This window comes from Leucopleurus acutus (assembly GCF_964270905.1).
Source record: "Leucopleurus acutus genome assembly, chromosome: 8".
Lineage (NCBI taxonomy): Eukaryota > Metazoa > Chordata > Mammalia > Artiodactyla > Delphinidae > Leucopleurus > Leucopleurus acutus.
Genome location: NC_139151.1, coordinates 54,763,470 through 54,790,297, shown reverse-complemented (window position 1 = coordinate 54,790,297; position 26,828 = coordinate 54,763,470). Strand labels below are relative to the sequence as shown.

The window sequence follows — 26,828 nt, the reverse complement described above, 5'->3', positions numbered from 1 at the left end:
CATGTAAAATATCCAGTTAACTGTATCAGTTTCCCTGTTTATAAAATGAAGAGATGTTTTGCCCCCTCTCCTTTTTTTTGAAGGAGTTATGAACATGAATGGATGCTGATTTTTGTACGTAAATTGCTTTGGCCTCTTGGGAAGTCCTCCACATACCTCAAATTCAACATGCCCAAAACTGACCTCATTACTTCCTAACCTACTCCTCTCTTCGGTTCCCTAGCCTGGTATTTGGTACTGTCACCCATCCAGTAATTCAAAGCAGAAACATGGTATTTATCCTAATTTCTTTCTCCCTTTTCATTTCTCACATCTAATCAATGACTAATTCCTCCCGAGTCTATCTCATAAAGATAATATCTCAAACCTGATACCTCTTCTCAGTTCAGGCTCTCATATCCCATCTAAACTACTACAGCAATTCCCCAAAGTCTCTTTAATCTCTACACTCATTTCCCCTCAGTAAATCCTCCGAACGAATGCCAGGATGAATCTTTCTAAAACATAAACCTCATATTAGTCTGGTATTTAAAACCATTCAGTGGGTTTTCATCATCTTCAGGAAAGAGTCCAAATTCTTATGCATGACAAACAAAATACTCCATCATCTGGTTCCTTTTTATGTCTTGGCCACATTTCCAGCAGGGCACTTTCCGCTGCTTCCTCAATTCTTCTTATCCTGACACACCAGGAGTTTCCTAAATATTCTATGACGTTTTATGCCTGGCTGCCCCGGACAGGATTTCTCTGCTTAGAATACTTTCTTTACTTCACTGCTTCTAATCTCAAATTCATCAATCTGCCCAATTCATTCTTCACATTTCAGATAAAGCTTTATTTCTACTCTGAGGCTTTCCTTGACCTCCCTGGATTGATCTGGCCCTTCTCTGTACCCTGACTTATGTTTTAGTAGCGATCATGCAGCATGACTTTTTTGTGGTTTATATGTTTGTTTCCTCCACTAAACAATGAGAGGAGAAACTCTGTGGTATTCTTTCTATACCTGTTCTGCAGGGAAGCCTTTCCTGATCTTCCATACTGAATTACTTGCCCCAACCCAAACCCCTATGGGTCACGAGAGAATAGTTTCTAAATACTCATACCTGTCCACTTCTCACATTTGACTGGGAACCTCTCATGGTCATGGTGGCAGAAGGTGGCACAGAGGTACACCACAAATGAATGCTAACTGCTGTTCATGAAATTTAAATACAATGTTGAATATTAAACCAACAAGCATAGGGACTTCCCTTCCCTGGTCCAGTGGTTAAGACTCGGCACACCCAATGCAGGGGGCACGGGTTCGATCCCTAGTTGGGGAACTAAGATCCCACATGCTGCATCGTGTGGGCCACCCCCAAAAAACAAACAACCCATAAAACTTCGTTTTAATCTAGAAAGAACCAAAATCAGCATCGCTGAATTTGTTTAAAGTATACTGAAAACAGATTGTCTGTGTGCATGAAGAACAAAAGCTCCATCAGAGCAGGGCCGAGCTTATCTGGTAGGCCTGTTCAAGCCTGGACGTAGAGAATGGGATCTACTGACAGACCACGCACCCATCACTGATCTTGAATTCATCCTCACTCTCTTCTTCATCCAGGTTGCTGTCACTGTCCAGATCATTTAGTCGCCGGCGTTTCTTCCGGCGAGCAGCAGCTGCCCTCTGGGGTCGTTTATTTTCTTTTCTTTCTTCATCCAAAATAGTAGAGATATCTTTTCCACGGTGGCCAGTGATAGTGGAGATATCTTTTCCTCGGCCAACTCCTGAGTCCAGGGGGAAGGGTGTAGGGCAGGTGAGGGGAAGAGAGGGAGGGAGAGAGAGAGACAAGTATATGTTTATTAAAAGCTTCCCTTTAATATCTACAGATTGTCCTTAGCAGATTTTCATTCGATTTCTTTATTTTCTTCCTACAGATATGCAATTTTCTCACAACTTTAGCTGACAGAGCTCTCTTTTGTTTATTCTACTAAATAGAAGTTTACTATGTAGAGAACTTGCTTCTTCAAAAATTTTGGTATGATTCATGTACTATAATATTCACCCTTTTAAAGTGTATAATTCATAGGTTTTTAGTATAGTCACAAAGTTGTGCAACCATCACCACTAATTCCAGAGCATTTTTATCACCCAAAAAAGAAACTTCATACCTATCAGCAGTCACTCAAGAATCTCTTCTTGGGGCTTACTGGTGGTGCAGTGGTTGAGAATCTGTCTGCTAATGCAGGGGATGCGGGTTCGAGCCCTGGTCTGGGAAGATCCCACATGCCACAGAGCAACTAGGTCCGTGAGCCACAACTACTGAGCCTGTGCGTCTGGAGCCTGTGCTCCGCAACAAGAGAGGCCACAATAGTGAGAGGCCTGTGCACCGCAATGAAGAGTGGCCCCCCTTGCCACAACTAGAGAAAGCCCTCGCACAGAAATGAAGACCCAACACAGCAAAAAGTAAAAAATAAATTAAAAAAAAAAAAAGAATCTCTTCTTGAAAGCTGTCTTTTGGATGTGGCTTTAGAAAGAGGCCAATCCATTTTTAAATTTTTTTTTTAAACTGTGTTTGCAGGGCAGAGAAAGTGAGAATTTAGCAGCAAAGATATACATAAGGCACACATGTCTGGAAAAGCTAGTGACTTCTTCAGTTTTACTACAAACAGCCTACTTATTATTAATCCTTTCTAGAGCTTTCATAATAACACTGGAGCACTGGTGATTTCCTACATAGCTCTTCAATTAAATTATCTTCAAATTCTTCTATTTTAATGTCACCCATTAAAGACTATGAAATTAATAAACTGATTTTTAATTTAAAGCAATCATTTAGATTCTGATTATCCATAATTTTTGTGACTTTGCAGCAGCAGTGATCTAAAAATGGAAAGACAACAGCAAACTTTTCTGTTTGGAAGCAGAAGAAAATTTTTTAATCTAGGGAAGAACATTTAACCTAGGGAGGAACATTTATGTTTCATATCAGATTACAAAATACTACTACTTTTAACATAATTAGAAGCTCTGAGTCTATACATTGACACCGTGTCCAGAGATTATTTTCAGTCTCAGACAGTTAACATCAGTAGTGATCGTGATACATACTGAGGAGAATAAGAAAATATGCTTGCTCACTGCTTCTAATCAGGGCATTTTAGTTAACATATTGGCCGAGTTAGATGAAAAAGAGAGAATGATAAACACATACCTCCTCCATCAGCCTCTTTAATATCATCTTCTATAGCTTCATCAATTGCTTCGTCAAACTCATCAAATCTAAAATACATACAACAATCACATTACAGCCTGTCCTGGCATACGGGTTAGGAAAATTGCCTCTGAAGTGAAAAAGGGCTGAATGTGAAACTGCTCTCTGCTACTTTGGGGCTGTGGGACTTGGATTAGACCATCTCAGTCCTGTTAACCTCAATTACTTTGGTAAAACAGAGTTTTGTAAATCAGTATCTAATTCTAAGTTGTTTTTCATTTTCAAAGATCACCTATACCAGGCAGCAACAAATATTTTTGTAATGGGCTTTGTAGACTATACAATCTCTATCGTAACTACTCAACTCTGCCATTGTAGTGCAAAATCAGCCACAGACAATATAAGTGAACGAAAAGTAGCTGTGTTCCAATATAACTTTATTTATAGACACTGTGATTTGAATTTCATGTAATTTTCAAATAATTTTATCCTTCTGTTTCTTTTTTCAACCATTTATAAATGTAAAAACCACTCCTAGGTCACGTGCTATACACAAACTGGCAGTGAGCTGGATTGGCCCACAGGCCAACCCGATTATACAAATCATATGACAAGGTAAACTGAACAAAATTCGTATTCCAGAAATAATACTAAGTGTGAGAAGTATACTACTGTTGTTATTAAAGATTATATTATTATTATTATTACTGAAATTCATATACAGATGGTCAGAATTTTAAAACTAGGTAAACATACTTTATCTCACAAGGGCTATTTCCTCCAATTTAAAGCAAAAAACCAAGACTAGATGATTCCTAAGAGTTATTCACATACAAAACTCCTTTCACTTTAGAACTGAGGTGACCAAAAGATAAAGTGACTTGAAGATCATGCTAAATATGGTAATTACTAGCCACATGTGGCTATTCATATTTAAAATAATTAAACTAAAAAATGCTGTTCCTCACTAGCCATATTTCAAGTGCTCAAGTGCTCAGTGACATATGGCTACGGATTGCCACACTGGACAGCAAAGTAACAGAACATTTCCATAACCACGGTAAATTGGACAGCATTGGATTAAAGTTACACAGTGATTAACAACAGAGTTAAGACCAATAGCCAGGACTTCCCTGGTGGCGCAGTGGTTAAGAATCCGCCTGCCAACGCAGGGGACACAGGTTTGATCCCTGGTCCAGGAAGATCCCATGTGCTGCAAAGCAACTAAGCCCGTGTGCCACAACTACTGAGCCTGTGCTCTAGAGCCCGCGAGCCACAACTACTGAGCCCGTGCGCCACAACTACTGAAGCCCGCAAGCCTAGAGCCCATGCTTCGCAACAAGAGAAGCCACCACAGTGAGAAGCCCACACACTGAAACGAAGACCCAACGCAGCCAAAAAGAAAAAAAGAATAAAATCAAAAATCCTTAAAAAAAAACCAATGACTAATAGCCAAATATTTTGCCTTTTGAGTTGAGAAACTCATTACAGCTATAGATTTCCTCTCTAGGAAAATATATACCTACACAAGCATAACATTTTACATATAATTTCAGAGGATTCACAAGTTTCAGGTTAAGAACTCTTCTACATATTTTTACATGCAACAGTTTACTTCCAATTTTTTCATGATTATAAACAATGCTATGAAAAACATCCTTATAGATATAGCTTAGCTTTTCCTTAAGATAAATTCTGAGAAAGTAAAAATCGGTGTATCTATTCATCAGGCTAGAATAACAGATTCAGATACAGCCAGATATAAAGTTAATGGAAAACAGGATTTCTCCAAAGGATAAGATGCAGCTGTAAAGTGCCATAACAATCTATTTCTTTGAGCCACTACTACTTTCTTACTGAGACACTCTGTTTTCTAAATTCAGAGACCATCAGAACCCTTGGACGAAGGAAATTATAGCAGTAAGAATGAAACACCCACCCCTGCCTAGAGGATCTAAGTCACTATTAACACAAATAAGCAGCCTTGATTTACATTCCAGATTCAGAGTTTGGATAAGGGGTTGGACACAACACTCCACACTCTATCTTCATTGTTTTCAAGTAAACAGGACCCTGTGTCTACCATGCCGTACATATATGATACTGACCCTTTCACAGTCCTGCTTTGCTTTGAGCCTTACTCTTCATTTAAATTTCATCTAAACTCTACCATTCCTCAGTATCTTTTCATAACTCTATCTTTTCTTTTGTTTGGTGAGATGCCCCTTGGTTCCACTATGAGATTTTGTTGGATTATAGGTTTGTTCCTGGTATTCTTGCTACAAATAAAATTGTTGGCTTAAAGGCATACAAATTGTTCTTCAAGGGTTGTAGCAATTTAAAATACAACCATGAAGTGAATTTTACCATTAAGATTTTTTTGCTAATACGGAAAAACAAAATTATTTTGTTCCTTAATTTTAATTTGAATACCCAGTAAAGCCAATATTATTTTCATGTTTACTGGTCATTTTTACTTTTTCATTCGCAAGTACTGGTTTGTGTCCTTTCCCCATTTTATTAGCCAGTATATTCATCTTTCCTTACAGATCTGTAAGAGCTTTTTATGTATTAAAGATTTTAACATCTTTGTCATATGTTGCAGTTATTTCTATCCAAAGTGTATTCCTCGCCCCCCCCCCCCTTTTTTTGGGCCATGCCGTGGCATGCGGGATCTTAGTTCCCCAACCAGGGATCAAACCAATGCTCCCTGCAGTGGAAGTGCTGAGTCTAAACCACTGGACCACCAGGGAAGTCCCCAAAGTATATTTCCCCTTTAACCTTTGCTTATTTTTTCAAGTTTTGAGACAGGAAAACTGACACTTTGTCCTGCTATCATTACAAATATGTGCCCATCCCATCCCCAGTCAGCATCCCTCTCAAATAAACAAACACAAATCATGCTGTCTAGTTCTAGTCTTCAAAATACATGGAAACTTAATTTTTCTTAAGGAACTGATTTCCTAAGAAAAATGGCTTTTTATCCTTGACTTCAGAAATGTTAATGTCTGAAGTATGCAACAGTCTTTGCAGACACCATGTGGAAAAACTATTTCCACTATGAAAAAAACTATATACTCACTGTTATTTTAAAAACTCATAAGCCATTCCTTTTGAATTTTAACTCCTTTACAAAATTTCTTTGCAAGCAAACATTTTCTTTTGTAAGTGCTTTTTGTCTGAGTCTTTCTTAATTTTATATAATCAAATTTCCTTTTCACTATTTTTTCTGTGTTTGGTGTTATACTTAAAAAGTTGCTCCTTACATAAGAATATGTATCTTCCTTACCTCCTTTTGGGAACTAGGCAGGGTATAAATAAATGAATCACACAATACATATTATGATAAAAAACATAGTTTATATTACTGTTATATAATTTTAAGATGAAGGGATCATCTGGGTTAGTTCACCATCATAGGTATGTCAACCAAGACCCAGGGAAATGGACCAACCACTCAAAGATACATGGCTAATTAGTGGCGTGGTGAGGGCTATAATCTGAAGTCTTCTGGCCCCCAATTCAATGCTCCTTCCAGTCAACTTTGACATCATCCTCTGTTAGGAGCTATAAGAATCCGATAAACAATTATTAAATGATAGTAGTGATGAAATTTTTTTTGGGGGGGAGGGTTTCTTTTCTGTGTTGATATATTAAGTGCTTTAGATTTTATCCTCACAACAGTCCCATTGCAGCCCATGTACAAAGTAAATTCTAGGTGTATTTATTAGCGCTTGAATATGACAAATAAAATTAAAAAAATATATATTAGAGGCTTCCCTGGTGGCACAGTGGTTGAGAGTCCACCTGCCGATGCAGGGGACACGGGTTCGTGCCCTGGTCCGGGAAGATCCCACATGCCGCGGAGCGGCTGGGCCCGTAAGCCATGGGCTCACTGCTGAGCCTGAGCGTTGGGAGCCTGTGCTCCGCAATGGGAGAGGCCACAGCAGTGAGAGGCCCGCGTACCGCAAAAAAAAAAAAAAAAGAAAAAGAAAAAATTACTAAGAAGCAGAAGGAAAAAAGAAAAACTGAGAAGAGACATACAAATGCCCAACAAGCACATGAAAAGATGCTCAACATCACCAACCATCAAGGAAATGCGAATCAAAATCATGAGACATCACCTCACATCTGCTAGGATGGCCGCCATGAAAAAAACAAAAGCAGACAAGTGTTGGCAAGGACGTGGAGAACCCAGAAACCCTGTACACTGCTGGTGGGAATGGAAAATGGTGCAGCTGCCATGGAAAACAGCATGGCGGTTCCTCAAAAAAAACAAAAACAGAACAACCATATGATCCAGCAATCCCACTTCTGGGTATATACCCAAGATGAAATGCTAATAAAACAAATTTCTTCTCCCACTGAAAACCACAATTACATCAGGATTGAAAGACAATACAGTTCCCCTATGATGCTTGTTCTGATAATGTAAATTTGTTCCAACATAACTGATATATTAGGAAATAATTCAAGCATAACATGTATTTCATACTTGCTTATATATAATTTTCCTTGTGAGAAACACTAGGTAAATGTAGAAAACTGCACCAGCTGTGTAGGAATACACAAAACAAACACGTGCACACATCTCACAAATATTTACCAGCTACCCAAGCTCATCATGTGTGTTATAAGCTAGAGCCATCTGCATCTGGTATTACAAGTTTCTGGCTGATTTCAAGTAACTCTCCTTCTACCACTACACAATAATTTACAAACTGCAACTCTCCTCACAATCACTTCCACAGACAAGCTTCAGGTCTTTTTTCAACATAAAATGTCATATTTATTGTAGTACTTGTTATCTCTTAACCACTTAAGATGTGTCAAATGGTACTCCCATTGTTATCTTTTTTTTTTTAATGTGTCACTAATGAAGTTTTTGAGTGTGTGACCCTAACTCCATATTTCCCATAAGCCCTATAGTTTTTGTGCAATTTTTCACACAATGGTAATTTTTAGGAATGCATTTGTTGTGTTTTAGTAGAATTGACTTTAACACTTGCACTTTCCATTAGTAGGTTTTGACTTCACTAGTTTTAATGATTTTATTAAAAACGGTACTTTTAAAAAGTTTTTTTTTTTTAAGGAATAAGATGGACACCATTCCCCTAAATATTAAGGATTTTACTCTTACTGATCCTACTGCATTTTATTTTATTTATAACAGTTTATGGAAAAACCCAAACAAACTTTTCGGCCAACCCAAAATAAAGTTTTAACAATAACAACAGAAACTACACAAGGGGAACTCTTTCATGATCACTGACAAAAGTTTATAAACAGGAAACAAGCTTAAAGTTCTATAAAATCAACTCTGTTTTCCATCTCCAGTTATTCAAGTTAAAAGACTGTTTTGGTGTTGTCTAACAATGGTCTAAAATAATTAAAATATCATTTATTTATTATTTGAGTGAGACAGGGTGGTTTCGTGGAAAGAACACTAGACGAACAAACAATTAGAAGATAAGGTTTTAGTCTAGGTTTAGCTACTAACAGAGTGACTATGGAAAAATCTCTCTCTGATATTTCTGGTGGCAGATGGTAAACCAGACTATATTTATTGAGTCTCTCAATAGGTACTGATGGAGCACCATGCTAGCTGTAAAGAACAGAGGGATGCATAACACGGACATGGTACTTACCTTCATGTTAACAGTATAGTGCGGGAGAGCAATATTAATCAAAAAATTAAAATCACGATTGTTACAAATATAGAAGTACTTTCAAGAAAAAAGACTGGTTGCTATGAGGGCATATAATAGAGGGGTTTGATTAAGAGAGGATTGTTAACAAGGTAAAAAACAGGAGGGAAATTCAAGTAAACAGTCTACACAAAGGGACCGAAAGAAGACAGTGTGGCTAACCTGAGAGAGTAAGGGAAAATGTGGATGAGGTGGAGCTGAAAGGCTAAGTGCAGGGCAGGCTATGCAGTGCCTGTGGGCCTTGTTAAAGGCATCGGTTCTTATCCCCAGAGCTACAGAAATTGGACAAAGTATGTTAAACAGAAGAGGATAACACGAGCAAATTACATTTGGAAAAGATGATGTTGGCTGCTCTAAAATTCTATGATTCTAAAGACGGCAAGTAAGAAATATATATACAATTTCTAATCATCACTGTCATTGTAATGGGAAAAGCATATACTTTGGGGTCAGGTTGTTTCAAAAACATTTTCCACTCCTTCATTCTCACAGATTTCATACCTGTAACTTATACATTTCCGTGTTCTTGTTGACCTCCTTTCAAGCAAGTTTGCTTTGGATTTTTTGGAATCTTTTTTCTTTTCTTCATGATCTTCAGAAAAATCTGGCTCCTGGTTTAAAAATATGATAATAAGTATATAGGTTATTAATCACAACAGAACAAAGTTCCTTGGAATTAATAGCTTTCTAATGTCTATCTAGGCAGCACATGTGAAAGGTTTAAAAAAAGTGAAATGATTCCCATAAAACTGAATAAACATGGCAACACTAAGTACAGAGATTAAAAAGAATATTGGTGATCAAAGGATGAAAACACTTCTGTATTAAACTTATGCTTTTGTGAGTTTATAATTACCTCTTTTAAAACAATCATGATGAAGTCTATCCACCGATAATGAAACTTAACACACATAAATCAAAAGATATGCTGAATAAATGAAATAATGGGTTTAGAAGAAGAAAGGGGCAAGGTGCTCCAGAAAAATAACTAACCAAGACAGGTTATTTCAGTGTGTGATTTAATTAAGCCTGAATGAAACTGCATATGAAACTAAGAAAATTTCTTCATTTCAAATAAATATCATGTTACATATACTTTCACTCATGAGATAGCTTTCTCAATTATAAATTAGATTAATAACTGCAAAACAATGGTATCCCTTCAAAGAAACTGAACTGTAAGAACACAAATTGAAGTTTCTGATAACCCCCAAAGCAGGGAATTAAAAACCAAATCTCCCTGAACTATTTTTTAGTCACTTCACATAAATAGCACATAAAGAAGCTAAAAACGTATTACCCAATTTAGGGTACAAAAAAAAAAAATAGAACATAAACTCCGTGGGGTGAGCTTTAAACTTGGTTTGGATGTGATATTACATTTTGGGGCTATCTGCATACACATAATTTTAATCATGAGGGAAATGGGTGATTTCTTTTTTTTTTTCTTTTGTGGTATGCAGGCCTCTCTGTGGTTGTGGCCTCTCCCGTTGCAGAGCACAGGCTCCGGACACGCAGGCTCAGCGGCCATGGCTCACGGGCCCAGCCGCCCCGCGGCATGTGGGATCTTCCCGGACCGGGGCACGAACCCGTGTCCCCTGCATCGGCAGGCAGACTCTCAACCACTGCGCCACCAGGGAAGCCCTGGGTGATTTCTTTAAGGTGCTAAATTTTCATTTTTAATAAAATAGGTATACTATATATTTAAAACCACTCATATTACATAAAGTGAGTTAAATTTTAGAACAATTTTGGCAGTCTCCTCTTTAAAAATGCTATAAGCCAGAAACTTACTTGTGGAGGAATGATGTTTTCAATACTGATACCCACATACACCAAGCGTTCTTTCCTTTAAGTAAAAAACAAAAAAGCACACAAAGTGAGATTTGCTAAAAATAAAATTGTTATGAAAACATTACTAACACAGATAATACTAAAATTATGATTCATGGTAACAGCAGAAGCTAGGTCACAGACATGTTAGTTATTATCCATGAAACTTATAATATTGGTATCTGTGGCAGGCACAACACTTCCTAAAGGTATGAAAACTTAGCTTTAGAAGTGACTTATGCCAGGTAAAATAAAACCTGTAAGTGAAACAGACAAGGAAATCTGATGAAGAGAGTCATGCTTGTGACTCACTGATGAAGTGATTAGATGGAACACCAACTCTGGACAAACTGGATCTTTGTTATGCTGGAAGTTCTCAGTAATATCGTATGTGAATGATTCTAAGACCATCCACTTCTTGTTTGCAGAGAAGAAAACCAGCAATACAGCCATATGTCTCTGCACTCTAGGATGCTTACAACAAAGATATCTTCAGAGCCAGTTAAGACTTCTCCAGAAAATGTGGATTTATGGACACTAATGACATAGAGTTTCATTTCAAAGAAATCTTTGTTGATTTTAATTCAACAAATTTTACACAACGAATTGCTATACAGAACAGAAGCTTTCTCTGGTTCTCCCAAAGTTAATTCAAATACACCAAGAACAGCTGAGCTTTTACATACATGCCAGTGTATGTTCAACTAAACAGAAATAGTAACCACTCGTCCTCCCTTTATTTGTGATGTCCCATATAGGACATTAATGATCCAGTTGTGTGGGTCCTTTAGAACACAGCCTTTACTGCCCCATAAACCCTGGGCTAACAAGAATTTTATAGTCTTTTTAAGAGATGGGTTATGAAGCTATTAAATAAAACTGGCATGTAAGAAAATAAAGTTATTTTAATCAAAACATTTAAAAAAATTAGTACAGTTAATGAACTAAAAACTAGGAAAGGAAGAACAGTACTAGCTGAAATTAATAGGAAAGGCTACGTGGATAATTCAAAACTTCAGCTCTCTGTTATTAAATATGTTTGACATGTCCCTCTTTACATTAACCAAGTTTATTGTGGTATCAGTTTCCTCAAAAGCTCTATTTTCACTTGACCATTATTTCTCTTCTCAACTCAATGGAAAAAACACTTAGTCATGTTCCATGTTAGGTCTTGACTTGTGTCAGGCTTGGAAATCGAAAGGTAAATGAGACATAGTTCTTGCCCTCACAATTATTTAACAGCTAACTGTAGTCCATTACGAACAGGTATAATGGAAATGAGAAAAAGGAATGGATTTTCTCTGAAGAGCTGAGAAACTCGGGAAGGCTTTAAATAGGTGGTAATATCTGAGTAAGATCTTGAAGGTAGGTATGATTTCTCATCAAGGCATTCTCTTGCTCAGTAATCTTATGGAAAGTCACATCTTCCATTCTATCTCACCACCTAGCTCAATGATCATATTGGGCCCAGACCTTATTATTACCAATAACCACACCCTTTCTAAAATTTCAATTTCAAGGAACCTGTTCTCTGACTTCTACTGACTCACTTTCCAGCTCACTCCCTCTGTTACACTGATTTCAACCATTCCCTGACTCCAGTGGGACCTCTATCCATTGACCCTACCCTTTTTTCACTGTCCGGCACTCCCTTTGTGTCCTTACTTTCCCCCTTACCTGGCTTAGACTCCATGGTCCATCATTACAAATACTCCTTTGCATACACTCTCAAATTCCTTGTCTCTTTCTCTCCTTCCCTCTGTTATATTACCTGGAAAATTCCAACCCTGATTAAATCCAACTCTCTGCTAGCAAAGCACTAGTAATAGTACTTTGGAAGTACATAGCTATTTGAATTCGCAATAATTTCTGGCACCAAGTCCAGGAAGGGACATTTACATATCAGCTGAATGGACTTCTGAAACATGAGATTTCACAGAGCATCACAGCTCCAGCTCTACAGACAGTTGCTGGCTAGTTACTAATTACTCACTGACACATCCTTCTTTTCCACCATACCGTAGAGCCACATATCATACACCTCATGTTGATTACACTGCCCAGCATAAAGCAGGTGCTCAATAAATGTTCATTAAATGTTGACTAAAAGAACAAACAAGGGGAAAGATGCTCTAGCACTATGACATAGACAGTAAGCAAGGCTCTAAGTTGTTAGGATGAATGCTAGAGAAATTATTTCACAGATTTGAAACAGGATGAATAAAAATGCTCACTTTTAAAAAGAGATGAAGTCACCTGTATTTACAGTTAATATATTATTTACTTTAGAAACATACATATTTTGCTATTTAGAGCTCCTAATATATACATATATTAGGAGTTATAAATAATGAAAGCTTTGTTAACCAGATTTTTGGGGGAATTCACAGACAACAGTAACAGTTAACTTGCCTTGTTAGAATGGTCTCGCATAGGATTTAGTGTGATGTAAAGGCACAATAACAGATGTCCTCTTAAAGGATGACATTTAAGTAAAGAGGATTACCAAGGATAGAAGAGAAAGTAGATGAACTAGTAAATGGGAGACCAATAATATAAACAAATGTGGCACATTTTAACATAAATTTCTAAAACTGAAAGTATTTCTTAACTGCAGCAGCATATTCTAAAGTGTGTGAGGCAAGAGTAAAATATACGTTCACCAATCTTTCCACATAGAAAATGTACAAGCATCACAGGCCTCCAAAGAATAAACGGATATGATGTGAGTATGAGACAAACTCTTAGTGGTTTACATTCTTGGCTTTTAGAGAGAATCTACTTTCTTCCAAGTCCTTAAAGGGTGAGCCTATTAGCTATCTACACTGCTAAGTCAGATCAGCTTCAGAACATGAACTCATTTCTCAGAAGGGCAGGCAGATTGCAGGAAGACCGAGTCTAATTTTTAATTATGATTTAATTTGAAGCATCCTTAGATAGATCTTTTCCAGTGTCAAAAATTATGACAGGAGCAGTTCGTACATCAAAATAGTCCTAATAACTGTATACAGGACTGTTAGTTCCTAAATATAAAGGTATTTAGACAACCAATTAAAAAAAAAGTACTACTTTTATCTCCTAGTGAACTTCAGAGATAAACTTTGCCTTTAAACTAAGCAGCATACATCATGAGCCAGAGAGAGCTCAAGGTGAGCAGTAAAGAGGAAAAAGGATCTAGAAGTTGAACTCATTTTTAAGGTTCAACTTGGCACAAAGTGTGTGGACTATGGAATGAGCAGACTGTCTCAACGCAAACTAAAGTTTTGAGGGGAATACTATGTGACAGGAGGTAAGAGTTAAAGTAGCAGCAAATGAAGGAGCAATCAGGAGACACTGCTTAGATTTTTCTCAGATGGGCATCAAGTCCTACTGATTAATCCTCTGAAAATTCTCTTCAACCTCTCCACTGTATTATCATGATGACTGCTCTACTTCAGGCCTCACTGGCTCTCACAGACTTTATTCCAACAGCCTCAACTCTAATTCCTTCTTCTTACTGTTACCAGGGCATTTTTTCTGAAATAAAAGTCTGATTATGCACATCCCTCCTTTGATGGCTCCCCCATGCCTCTAGAGAATAATTCAAATTTCCTAGCCAGTTATGCAAAGCTGTTCACAATTTGGCCTCAGTTTCCTTTATAGCTTCATCCCCCACCATTCTTTTACACTCTCTCTGCTTGTACTGTGCTCTTTGCCTGAAATATCCTTTCTCTGCATGCCCACCTATATAACCCCTAGTTATCTTCCAAGGACTTCCCTGATAACCCCAACTCCTAGGAGAACTAAAGTGCTCCTCCACAATGTTCTAGTATTGCTCTAAATATACCTCGATTTGTCTACTTTATTGAGTCACTGGTTCATACATCTGCATCCTCTGGTAGAAGGTGAGCTCCAGGTAAGCAAGAGCTTTGTCTTACTCATCTTTTCTCTTCAGTTTGGAACACAGTAGGAATGAATGAATGTTTAGCAATAGACTAATCAACAAAGGTACATATAAATATAAATATATACAAACTTACTGTCTTGATTTTGAGCCCCCTTTAAAGATTAAGCTCAACTCCAATCTTACCTCCTCCAAGAAGCCTTCTTCAACTGCTTTAGACCACACTGCAGTGGCATATTGAAAAGGGAGGCATTGCTTACAGTCAGTAGGACACAGTTCAGCATTTAAATGCTCTTTATTTCACCAGTGTTAATTCTGCCCACCCAAAGAGATGACATGGGTAACTAAACTGTAGACCAGTTCTTACAGTTTTCTTACTCCCTACATACTTAGCTACATATACTCCACAATACTTGGGTCAATACTTATTCAGAGTAGGTTCTGATATACATTTTAGATCAGGGATTGGCAAACTTTTCCTGTAAAAGGACAGATAATAAATTAGGTTTGGGTAATAAGGTTGCTGTTGCAACTACTCAACTCCACTGCTGTAGTGCAAAAGTAGTCACAGGCAACATATAAACAAATGAGCATGGCTATGTTCCAATAAAACTTTATTTATGGACAATGAAATCAGAATATACAATTTTCATGTGCCATGACATATGATTTTTGGTTTTTTTCTAATCATTTAAAAAAGAAAAAAACATTCTTAGCCGGGCCATATTTGGCCCACAGGTCAGAGTGTGCCAAACCCTGCTTTAGACAGACACATTAGTCTATACAGGAAGACAATTCTGAGGTCAAATTCCCAAGTAAAACATTAACACACATATCACAATACCTGCGTTCAGCACGCTCCTTCTTCTTTAAGGCAACATCCAAATCCTGCAATTGTTCCTCTAATTTTTCACACAGTAGTTTCTGAAAAAATAAAACACATGAGTGTCATTTTACACACCTTTCCACAATCATTTATCTCTTGCCTATTAGCTACAGATACCATGCTATTGAGAGCTGATAAGGGGCCACGTAGTGAACACTGAAATGTTCCTTATATTTAATTAAATAAAGACATGCTGCTTCAGTTCATCCACTGAACTGAAGATGAGCAGGGTATCTTTAAAGTAACACACATGTTAAAGAAACTTATAGCTTTGCCGAGAAACATGTTCAATGCCTATCTTGCTGGCAGTAATCAATGTTTAAAATAGCATTTGGTTCACTGTATATACATGACAGTGATTAAAAAATTTTTTTAAATCCTAAGACATTTTTAAGGAAGAAGGTTTATGTACAATAAAATACAATGGTGCCAATCACTATTTTTTAAAAAAGAGAATGGAAAAGAATTTACAAAACCATGCCACATGGTTACTGGGTCAAAAGAGAGCTGAAGAATGTAACTGCTAAAGTGATGCTAAGCCAAAAACATTCCACTTTACTAAGAAATGCAACAAAGGCCATCTTTTTTGTTTTTTGGCTGCACTGTGCGGCTTGCGGCATCTTAGTTCCCCAACCAGGGATCGAACCCATGCTCCCTGCAGGGGAAGCGCGGAGTCCTAACCACTGGACTGCCAGGGAAGTCCCAACGCCATCATTTTTAAAGTAAAATGAGATTGGGCTTGTGAGAGAAAGGACCTCTTGGATGCAAAAAAATACCCTGCTCTTCAGTTTTAAAAGAAATCCACCTGAATCGAGATACGAGAGAAACAGAATCCATGTTTCTATTCATAGTAACATTATAATGGTGCATAATTCATAATACCATCTATAAAACTGACAAAAAGAAGGTAGGCAGAAATGAAAAAGAGAATGAAACAAAGGGATAAACAAAAGGAAGAAACTTATTTCTTCCCTTGTATATTATCTTAATTTGGGGGGTTTTTGTGCCTTTAATGAATGTGAGAAAAAATAAACCAGAGATTATAATTCTACAAAACCCAGAGGTCTTCTAAGAATTGCTTTGGAAAAAAAATAAAGGGAAGACCTAAAAGACACTAATAAAAGGTAGTTGTTTTTTTGGGTTTTTTTTGCGGTACGCAGGCCTCTCACTGTTGTGGCCTCTCCCGTTGGGGAGCACAGGCTCCGGACGCGCAGGCTCAGCGGCCATGGCACACGGGCCCAGCCGCTCCGCGGCATGTGGAATCTTCCTGGACTGGGGCACGAACCCGTGTCCCCTGTATCGGCAGGCGGACTCTCAACCACTATGCCACCAGGGAACCCCTAAAAGGTAGTTTTTATCAATAGTCTCTAATTTCACAGAAATTTAAACAAGAGATGAACAATATCTACAAATTGAAGATTAAAATGTTTAGTGGCTGTCAAGAAATATTATTAATTTAAACATAAAATCAAAGACTGGAAAAACAAAACTGTGCTGGGTCATCATACATGTTGGCAAGGGGGGCAGAACCATTCTCCATCTGGGATGATCATGAGAGGAGGGCGAAGGCAGGCAGTGTGGTATCCACTGTCACAAGAGTCGCACAGGAGAATCTGAAATAAACCACAGATTGTCAACCTAACTCTATGACTAATATTCAATGACTCAAGTTAAAATAAGGACATTCTATATTTCTTAGCATAAAACTAAGTAATATACTATACTATACTCTTTATCTGCATATAGCATAATAATAAAAAAGCTCTGCTAATTAGGATCCTAACATGTCTTTTTTTTGGGGGGGGCCTCACTGCACAGCTTGTGGGATGTTAGTTCCCTGACCAGGGATTGAACCCGAGCCCTTGGCAGTGAGAGTGCGGAGTCCTAACCACTGGACCGCCAGGAAACTCCCAAGATATAATTTTTTTTAAAATTTAGAACCAAAAAAAATAAAATGTTAAGCTAATAAATTAAGTGAAAAATAACAAGTCTTTTCTGAACTAGAGTTACAATCCTTTTTTTGTACGCCATGAGGAATATAACACATTCTTTATAACAGAGTTTTATAGCTGAAGTACCATAAACTTCCCTACCACACACAGGATTTTTAAAATACAAATAATTTCCACTGTAAATAGCATCTCAATTACGTATCTGTAAGAAACATTCATGGCTCCTTTTATCATGTAAATTCAAACATGAGAGGAATGGAACTACACTAAGGACAATTATGTTCAAATAAAAAAGCTATGAATAATTAATCTTAAGCTGATTATTTTTTGCTATTCGAGTTTCAGATGACCAGTTCTCTAAAACTTAAAATGGTACACACTCATGAACTTAAAAAAATCATTTATTTTAAAATAATTTTAGATTTATGGAAGAGTTGCCAAGATAGGACACTAATGTTAATATCTTACATAACCATGGTACATTTACCAAAACTTAAGAAATTAACATCAGTATAAAACTATTAACTAAACAACAGACATTATTCGGACTTCACCAGTTTTTCCACTATTGTCCTTTTTTTGATTCTAGGATCCAACCCAGGATATTACACTGCATTTCATCATCTCTTCTTAATTTCCTCTGATCTGTAACAGTTTCTTGGTCTTTCTTTGCTTTCCATGACTTTGACAGTTTTGCAGAGTACTACTCAGATATTATGCAGACTGCCCTCAGTTTGGGTTTGTCTGATGTCTTCTCATGATTAGACTGAAGTTATGGGTTTTTGAGAATACCATAGAGGTGAAATGCCCTGCTCACTACATCATATCTGGGGGTACATGATAGTGTAACAATTTGATAACTTACTGTTCAAACTGTACAATATGACTTATTACTGGTGATGTTAACTTTGATCACTTGGTTATAGTAGTGTCTATTGTTTTTCATCACTGTAAAGTTACTTTTCACTTTCTATACTCTATTCTCGTTAAAAGTGATAACTCCAGCCCATACTCACGGGGAAGGGAATTAAGCTCCACTTTCTGAAGAGAGGAGTATCAAAGAATTTGTAGAGATAAGTTAAAATCACCACAGTAATTAATAAATATTTGGGGGGAAGATATGTTGAAGTTATGCTATACCCTGGTTTTCCTTACAGCTTCCTTACAGCTTCACCCACGAGTTTTAGAACTCATCAGTGGATCTTGCTGCAATAATTATTACTGGGAATTCCCGGGTGGTCCAGTGGTTAGGACTCTGCGCTTCCACTGCTTGGGACCTGGGTTCGATCCCTGGTCTGGGAACTAAGATCCCACAAGCAAAACAAAACAAAACAATTATTACTGTGGTGTTCTAATGGTGATTTTCTGTTTTCCTCATGCCCTCAACATTTGCTATTTGGAATTCTTCTGTAAAAAAAAAAAAAATGTCCCTCCCCCATTACCCCATTTTTTTTGTTTATTCAATTATTTATTTTTATCAGAATGAACTAATGAATATTATTTTATTCTTTGGGTTATAATCTAAAACAAATATTTAATTTATTGTTCAAATTGTTCTAGCCATTGATATACTAGGAGTTTTCAGGTTGGCCCCTGTATCCTTAGGACTCATTTGCATGCTTTTATTTTTTTTTAAAGCACTTCCTCACTTTCTGGTAATACAGGATACTCTAGGCACATCTTACATTTTCCTTGCCCAAGCCTTAGAATCAGCCATTTTCCCCAGAAACACTGGTTCCTTTATTGGAGAATGGTATTTAGAAATTGAGATCTGGGTGCTGAGTGCTCACTGCTCCTGGGTATCCCTGATTCTAAGTTCTCACAGAGGACAGAGCTAGGAAATACATGTATGTATAGTACCCCATGTATATACATATATCTATATTAAAATAAGTATGAGTTCATACTAATAACTCACCATCTAATCCAGCACCACAGGGTTCATTCTAGCCTTCAGCCTTATTTGTAACTCCTTTAACAGTGAGAAAGCTGGCTCCCATTATCTACACTTTATTTATTTGTATATAGTTTTATTTGTATATAGTTATATATAGTTTCTGAATTGCTAACATGTACCATGGGGAGGGTTTAGAGTGGGGGATGGAATGTGCACACATTTTAAAAGTGGAAAACTCCCTTCTCCGTTTGCTACCAATAGCCAGAATTCAATTTAAGTTATATTAACATTATACTTCAGTTATGTGATTGATTGCTTACATAGGCATATGTGGACTAACCTGGGCACCTGATTCTATTTATCACATCATTTCTATGTTAAAACATAATCTAAATTTCAAATAACAAAGTTAAAAATAAACTTTTAGAATTCAGTTTATTTCTAAAATGATGATTGTCTCTATTCTTCAAGAAAGGTAAAAACCCATTAAAATAAATACTACTATGTGAGATTTCCAAGTTTCAGGCAATGATCCACTTATTTTCACTAAAACATCTGAAAAACCCAATAGAGTTCTATACTCATCTATGAATTTATTGCTTTTCTGCTGTAAGCTCAAAGAGAACAAGGACCACATCTAATTCACCATCATTTCCCTACCACTTAACACACAACAGCTGCCTAATATTTTTATTTGAGGATTATCCTTAAATATCTAGCATAAGAAATCCACCATATTTGGGATCTTCAGTTTCCAATGTCTTTCTCTTTGGCACAGTAACCAGCAATGGGATTTTCAGAGCAGTTATTAAGATAACCAAACAAAAACCCTATGTGTGTTCCAAGAAGGGCACAACTTTCTCCATCTCCTGGGTGTCATTTCTGCTCACCTCATTTTACTTTTCATTTCTTCACACCCCTTTGTCATTGACGTCTATTGCTGCCCCAGTCAAAATGCATTCTCTCAGTATAAAAAAATATTAGGAAATGGTAGGGAAAGAACACAAATATTGATTTTTACTTGATTTAGGGGCAGAAAAGACCACTATCTCAATCTTCTCTTTGCCTTTCTCCACACGAAAGTCTTTACCTAACTTTTATAGTTTGATGATCATAAAAATGCTTAGAAGGGTCTTCTCAGTGTACTTCTGACAACTGTTCTTCTCGGAGCTAAAGTTATTCTCTGGGTCTAAGTTACATCTTTTACTTGAACCCTCTGCAACTACTGGGATTTGATGAACTTCACTGATTTGGTTTCCAGATACGATTTTCACATGTAGGAAGAAAACAGCTTTACCCCAGCACACAACAGATTATCAGGAACTGTGCTTGGCAACTTTACATAACTTATTTCTGCTCCCATACAACTCAACCTATGTGGAAGTTTCTTTCTTTATGTCTCTTTCTGCTTAATAGGTGGACCTTGCTTTTAAAGTCAAATCTATTCAAAAGAACAGAACGGTTGCATAGAATTGAGCATAACAAGAGTGTTTCCTCAATAGGTTCTTTAGAAAGCACTTATGAACTGCAAAAAATACATATATAGGTTAGGAACTGGTTTTCCTGATTTAGGCAATCTTTGAAGAACTTACTTCCTAAATAAGGAAGTCCCATGTAAATCTGTCACTATTTTTCTGAATATATCTAGTCTATAATTATCCTCTTAAAATTTTTTTTACAACTGTCCACTTTCTAAAGTTTAAAGCCCTACTAGGTTACTACTTGACTTACATGTTTTTACAGAAAGGCAACAGGCCCTTCAGGTCTTACTTATTTAAAGCTGCCACTTCAGAAATATCATTATAAAGTAACTTAAAAGAAAAGAAGAAAACTTTAAAGGAAAAAAACAGAATAGAAATATTTGAATAAACTAATTGATCTGTGAGAAGAGATTAGAAGTGCATGCTTAAGTAGAGGAACTATCAATATAAAGCCAGGTAAGAATGAAAGCAAGATCCTAATCCTCCCTAGAGTTGGGTTATTATCTGAGAAACAGAAATAAAGGCTATTTTGCACACATAAAACTGAAATCATGATCAAACCCAGAAGTTAGGCTGCTTCACACCACAGCATGCCAATAATTTGAATACTGTCCATTTAGATCAGGTACATACTAGTTCAGGATGGTTTGGAAGGCCACATTTTTTGCATGGTTCATCATCATCTGCTAGGATGGCGTCTTCACTTTCCTTTTCTTCCTCCTCTTCCGAAGCTGCAGATGATTTTTCATTGTCAGACCCTTCACTTTCATCATTGCTGGAATATTTCCACCTGCCACGTGTTCGAGAACCAGTCCATCGAACTTTGCCTTTGGGTTTTACCTTGTATAAAATAAAACATTAGGATAATCTGATGTAATAAGAATGTTAAAAAAAACACTTCTGATTACATGTGCATTGTAGAATATTTAGTGAATACACAAAGAAGAAAAGAAAAATTATTGTGGCTTCATCCACAGATATACCTACTATTAAATTTTGGTATATATTTCCATTAATTTTTTCTACTTTTTGGAAGGGAGAATTATAATGAACATTCTGTCTTACAACTATTTTCCCTAGTTATAAAATAGTCTCCTAACATCATGTGTGTGTGTATATATATGTATAAGCCATCACATAGCTATATTTATCTAATCCACTACTAGACAGACATTTAGGTAGTTTTCCATTTTTCACTTTCATAAACAGTGTATCCTTGCAAATACAAACTTTTACACACACTTCTGTGGTTAGGATAAATTCCTCGAAGAGGATTCTGGGTCAAAGATCATGCACTTTTCAAAGGCTCTATAATAGAGCGATGACTATATTGTTACATAAAAAATTTAATTCCCGTATTAGTGATGAATTTAAAAAATTTAATGGGTCGAAAATGCATACAAAAATCCTGACAAACTTAAAAAATATTATTCAGAGAATAACTTTATAATGTTGGGAACTGCTTTTTATTGGCTGGCTTCACAATATTTTAAGTCATATTTCTGTTCACTCCTACAGTGTAAGTCCCCACCAAAGACCAAAATAATTCTAACAACAGAAGGGGAAATTTTTTTTAAGTAAAAATTTAGTATTTCAGTGGACAAAGGATCACTTGCAATTAAGAACAATCTGACCACTTAAATATATCAAAAACAAAAGTAGCACTTTGAATTACAACAAACTCCCATAGGCTAGCCAAAGACTTGTACTAGATTTTGCTTAAAGTAAGAGGGTCATAGAAAAAAAATTCTGGCTCTATGACTAATGATTAAAATGGGGACACAGAGGCACTCTCAAACACTGGCAATGAGAAGGTACATTAACTGGGCCTTTTTTGGAGGGCAATATAGAGAAAGTCATCAGAACTTAAAACACATATGTCCCTTGACCCAGCAATTCCAATTCTAGGGGTCTATTCTAAAGAAATACTCACTCATGTCCAAAAGGATCTTCAATGCAGCACTGCCTGTAATAGTGAAAAATTGGAAACGACCTAAATGTCAATCAAGCAGGGAGTGGTTAAATAAACTGAGGTACACCCACACTATGGAATACTACGTGGCTGCCAATAACCAAAAAGTAGACTATATCTACTGATATGTAGAGTTCAGACACACACTGTTAAGTGAAAAGCTCATAGAAAAATAATTTGATTCGATCTATTTTTTAAAAGAATGGGAAGTATTTACGAACATGGACATGAATATATGGAAAAAGGACTGCAAAGAGATGAAGCCCAAACTGTTAATAGTGTTTCTAAGGAATTTTCATTTTTCAATCATACAGGTTAGGTATTACTTGGATAGTTTACAATACAGAGAATATATTTCTATATTGCCTATAATAGAGAAAAAGTTTAAAAGATGACAAGATTATACAGTCTGAAATTTAATGTCTGGAGATAACTACTACGAAAAAACATCTCAGATATAGGAAGAGAGGCTTTTTTGTGGTGGTTGTTCTTTTAGTTATCTTTGAATGAGTTAATTTAGCCAAAAGCAAACAGCTACAAACACTCAGAGCCAAGTATTTCTAAGAAAAATTAAAACTCAGAGTAGAAGAAATTTTACCTTGGTTACTTTAGAATTTGTATCTTTCTCTGTTTTTTTCAAATTTTCTTTTTTCTCAGTTTTTTGCAAAGCTGTTGACTCTTCTTCCACTTCATCTTCTTCCCCTCTTTTTTTATCAGCTTTCTGATCTCTGATTTCAGCTACTTTTGCTGTGGGTCTAGATATTCTTGGAGACCTCCTTAAAGTACGACCCACATTTGTTTTCTCTTCTTCCTTTTCTGTCTTCTCTTGCTTGGTTTCTGGCTCTAGAATTTTGGGAGGAGAATCTGGCTTCTTCTTCCGACTGGATATCCTAATTGTTAATTTGATACCCTCTTTCTGCCTTTCAGAGGTTATTTCTGTGTTCTCTGAGGCAGTGGTTTCTTCTTCAGGAATCAACTTATATTTAAATTTGCTTTTTTGCATAGAACCCTTTGTCTCAGAAGGATCACCTGTGCCAGAGGTCTGGGCATTGTCCAGATCATCCACTTCTACCTTGGTGGATTCAGCATCCACTTTTAAAATTTCTGGGTCTATTTTCTCCAAAGACTGACCTTCAGTGGAACTGCTATTCTGACCCTCTACCACTTCTTTTTCTGAGGTTAGTTTCTCACAGTGGACAGTCACGTTAGATGATGGAGAAGTTTCAGCTGTCTCGGGAAACCCTGCGTTTACTGATTCTACAGTACTCTTTGGAACCTCCTCTGGTATCGGACTCAATCTTTGTGTGTCTTTATCAAGAAAAGTCTTTTTGGACTTCTCTAACTTTTCAAGACATTCTAGGACTGGTGGGCGCTTATCCTTCTTACTTTTGGGAGACCTCTCTTCAACTCTCATGCTACAGGATTCAGTGGTAGATAAAGGTAGATCCTTTGCTATTTCAGAAGTCTCAAGAGGAGTTTCCATTTCTGGAGGACCAGTTTCCTCTATGTGCCCTTTGTGACTCTGTGTCTCTAAGGCTGATATTGAACTATCTGCATCTTTCCCTAAAGTGACCACTTCTTTCTCAAGATCACCTATTTTCATACTCGTTATGACAGAATTTAAAGACTCTGCTCCATTTCCCTCCATGATGACACTTCTGTCTTTAGAGGGGCTACAGCTATCTTCCTTTGTATCATAAAACTTCATCTCCATCTGTTCTGTCTTAAAATTTGGAGTTACCCTTTCATCACTAACTTCTCCATTTACCAGCTGTTTCCCTTCATGACCAAAAGTAGTGATTGTAGAGATCCTTTTACAAGTCTCTTCCTCTTGTTTTATTTCATCTTTCAAAAACTCTTTTGTTGGAGTAACTGATTTACACAAAGGTCCTTTGATTGGACTGTCAAAATCATCACTCAGTTTAATTTCTCGTTTTTTTAGTGGTATCTTGGCCTGCTGGTCATTTTTAAGTTTCTCGGTTTCTTCAGTAGACTTCTCAGTGATTTCTTGAGAAGATTTAACATTGCCAGCAAAATCTAGCCTCTCAGGCTCTGGCTTCTCCATGCTACCTTTGATATCTCTAGGATCTGCTCTACATTCCTTCACTTCGACTTTTACGGGTTTGACATTTTCCTTGAAGGAATCACTTTCTTCTTTGATACTCTTTTTTTCTTCGCTTTCTGGCAAAGGTTTTTCTAGCTTCACTATGACAGGCAGTTTTACAAGTTCCTTTTCATCTTCTTTTTCTATTTTCACAGTAGTCTCTTCTAGAGCATTGGGTGTAGAACAGTTTTCTGAATCTACTCGCTGCTCAACATTTTTCATCTTTTCACTTTCCTTCCGTTGCTCTAAAAATCAGAAAACGTTCACATGAATCTAAGCATTCAAGATTATAAAATATATAAGGCAAAACATAAAATATATATCCAATCAAAGTTTCTCTATTAAAAGAGGTGGCTTCTGTCACTGGACATCTGACAATAAAAAATAAAATCACACAGTAAAGAAAATTACCAAACTCTGAAGTACAACTTTTAGATATTAAAAAAACTATTATTTAGAAAAACTCAGGTTTCTGCTTTAAACTTTTAGCTTCAATGTTCTCAATGAAATGTAAATATTTATGCATCTCAAATAATTTATTCAAGCTCCAGTGATGGCTCAAAAATATGAAACTAAGAATATATCATAAAACATTTCCAAAAGACCATATTTGTTTTAAAACCTGACAACTGTTCTTTGCAAGTCACTGAGCACTTCATTTAACTGAGGTAACATGAGCAAGGCAGTGGGAAAATGTTTTATGTTTTATCAGGTTATAAAAGTAACAATTCTGTACAGAAAATGAAAAACAGAGAAACAAAAAACATGCCCATAATCCAAATACCCAGAGGCAATCACTATTAATATTTTATTTTAGGTTACTTCCTTCTAGTCTTATATATTTTTGAGAACACTGGGATCATGCTGCCCCATTTTTCTCACTGAAACATTAGCATTTTCTTATGATATTAAATGCCTTTACAGAAATTGGACTTAATTATGTAACATCCCTCAATATGGTTATATTACAGTTTACTTTATCAAATGCCATTACTGAACATTTCAGAAGTTAGTATTTTATAATGAAACTGTGTTTATCTGTCAACTCCTCTTTTTACCTTATCGGCTATATATTTCCAACTTTCATGGAGTATCTAATAGTGCAAATTTAAATATAACAAAAGTATGGAGCTTCCCTGGTGACACAGTGGTTAAGAATCTGCCTGCCAATTCAGGGGACACAGGTTCGAGCCCTGGTCCGGGAAGATCCTACATGCCGTGGAGCAACTAAGCCCGTGCACCACAACTACTGAGCCTGCGCTCTAGAGCCCGCGTGCCACAACTACTGAAGCCAGCGCACCTAGAGCCCAAGCTCCACAACAAGAGAAGCCACTGCAATGAGAAGCCCACACACTGCAACGAAGAGTAGCTCCCACGCACCGCAACTAAAAGAAAGCCCGCGCTCAGCAACGAGAACCCAACACAGCCAATAATAAAATAAATAAATTTATTAAAAATAAATAAATAAATATAACAAGAGTCATATTTAGTAAATACCATAAATCTTTGAATGGAATTACAGAGAATGCATATACGCTTTAAACTTGTGCTCAGGGAATCTGAGCAGTGTTTTCGGAATTCTTTAACTACTAATTTTACCTAAATTTTCCTCACCCTATCCTTGCAACTGAAAAACCTCACTTCTTAATCAAGTTTTACCAAGATAGGAATTAAAAACTTTTTTATGAACAGATTCTTGCCAAGTTGATACACCAGTTTCAACGTTTTCGTGGGAATAAAATGTAATAGACAGAAGTGAGATGAAGTAGGACATATTCTTTAAACTGAGAATTCAACATTTCTTTTAAAAAGTTAAGTACTTTTATTACAAACCACCATTTCTTTTATGTTCAATCATACTGCAAATAAAAAATTCAAGAACCACTGATAATTACTGAGAACCTGAGATTAGAGTATT

At 36.7% G+C, this 26,828-nt stretch overlaps 1 protein-coding gene across 4 annotated transcripts in view; it reads right to left on the bottom strand.

Moving 5' to 3' along the window:
* RSF1 (remodeling and spacing factor 1) overlaps window positions 1–26,828 on the bottom strand; it is a 166,001-nt gene that overhangs the window by 10,802 nt on the left and 128,371 nt on the right. For all 4 annotated transcript variants that reach the window (XM_082845553.1, XM_082845554.1, XM_082845555.1 and 1 more), the window contains 8 exons: window positions 23,405–25,155; window positions 21,468–21,674; window positions 17,013–17,117; window positions 15,463–15,542; window positions 10,697–10,751; window positions 9,404–9,513; window positions 3,195–3,262; window positions 1,560–1,767 (listed from right to left, as the gene is read on the bottom strand). In XM_082845553.1, coding sequence (XP_082701679.1) covers window positions 1,560–1,767; window positions 3,195–3,262; window positions 9,404–9,513; window positions 10,697–10,751; window positions 15,463–15,542; window positions 17,013–17,117; window positions 21,468–21,674; window positions 23,405–25,155 — 2,584 coding nt within the window. The remainder of the gene's footprint in view (window positions 1–1,559; window positions 1,768–3,194; window positions 3,263–9,403; window positions 9,514–10,696; window positions 10,752–15,462; window positions 15,543–17,012; window positions 17,118–21,467; window positions 21,675–23,404; window positions 25,156–26,828) is intronic.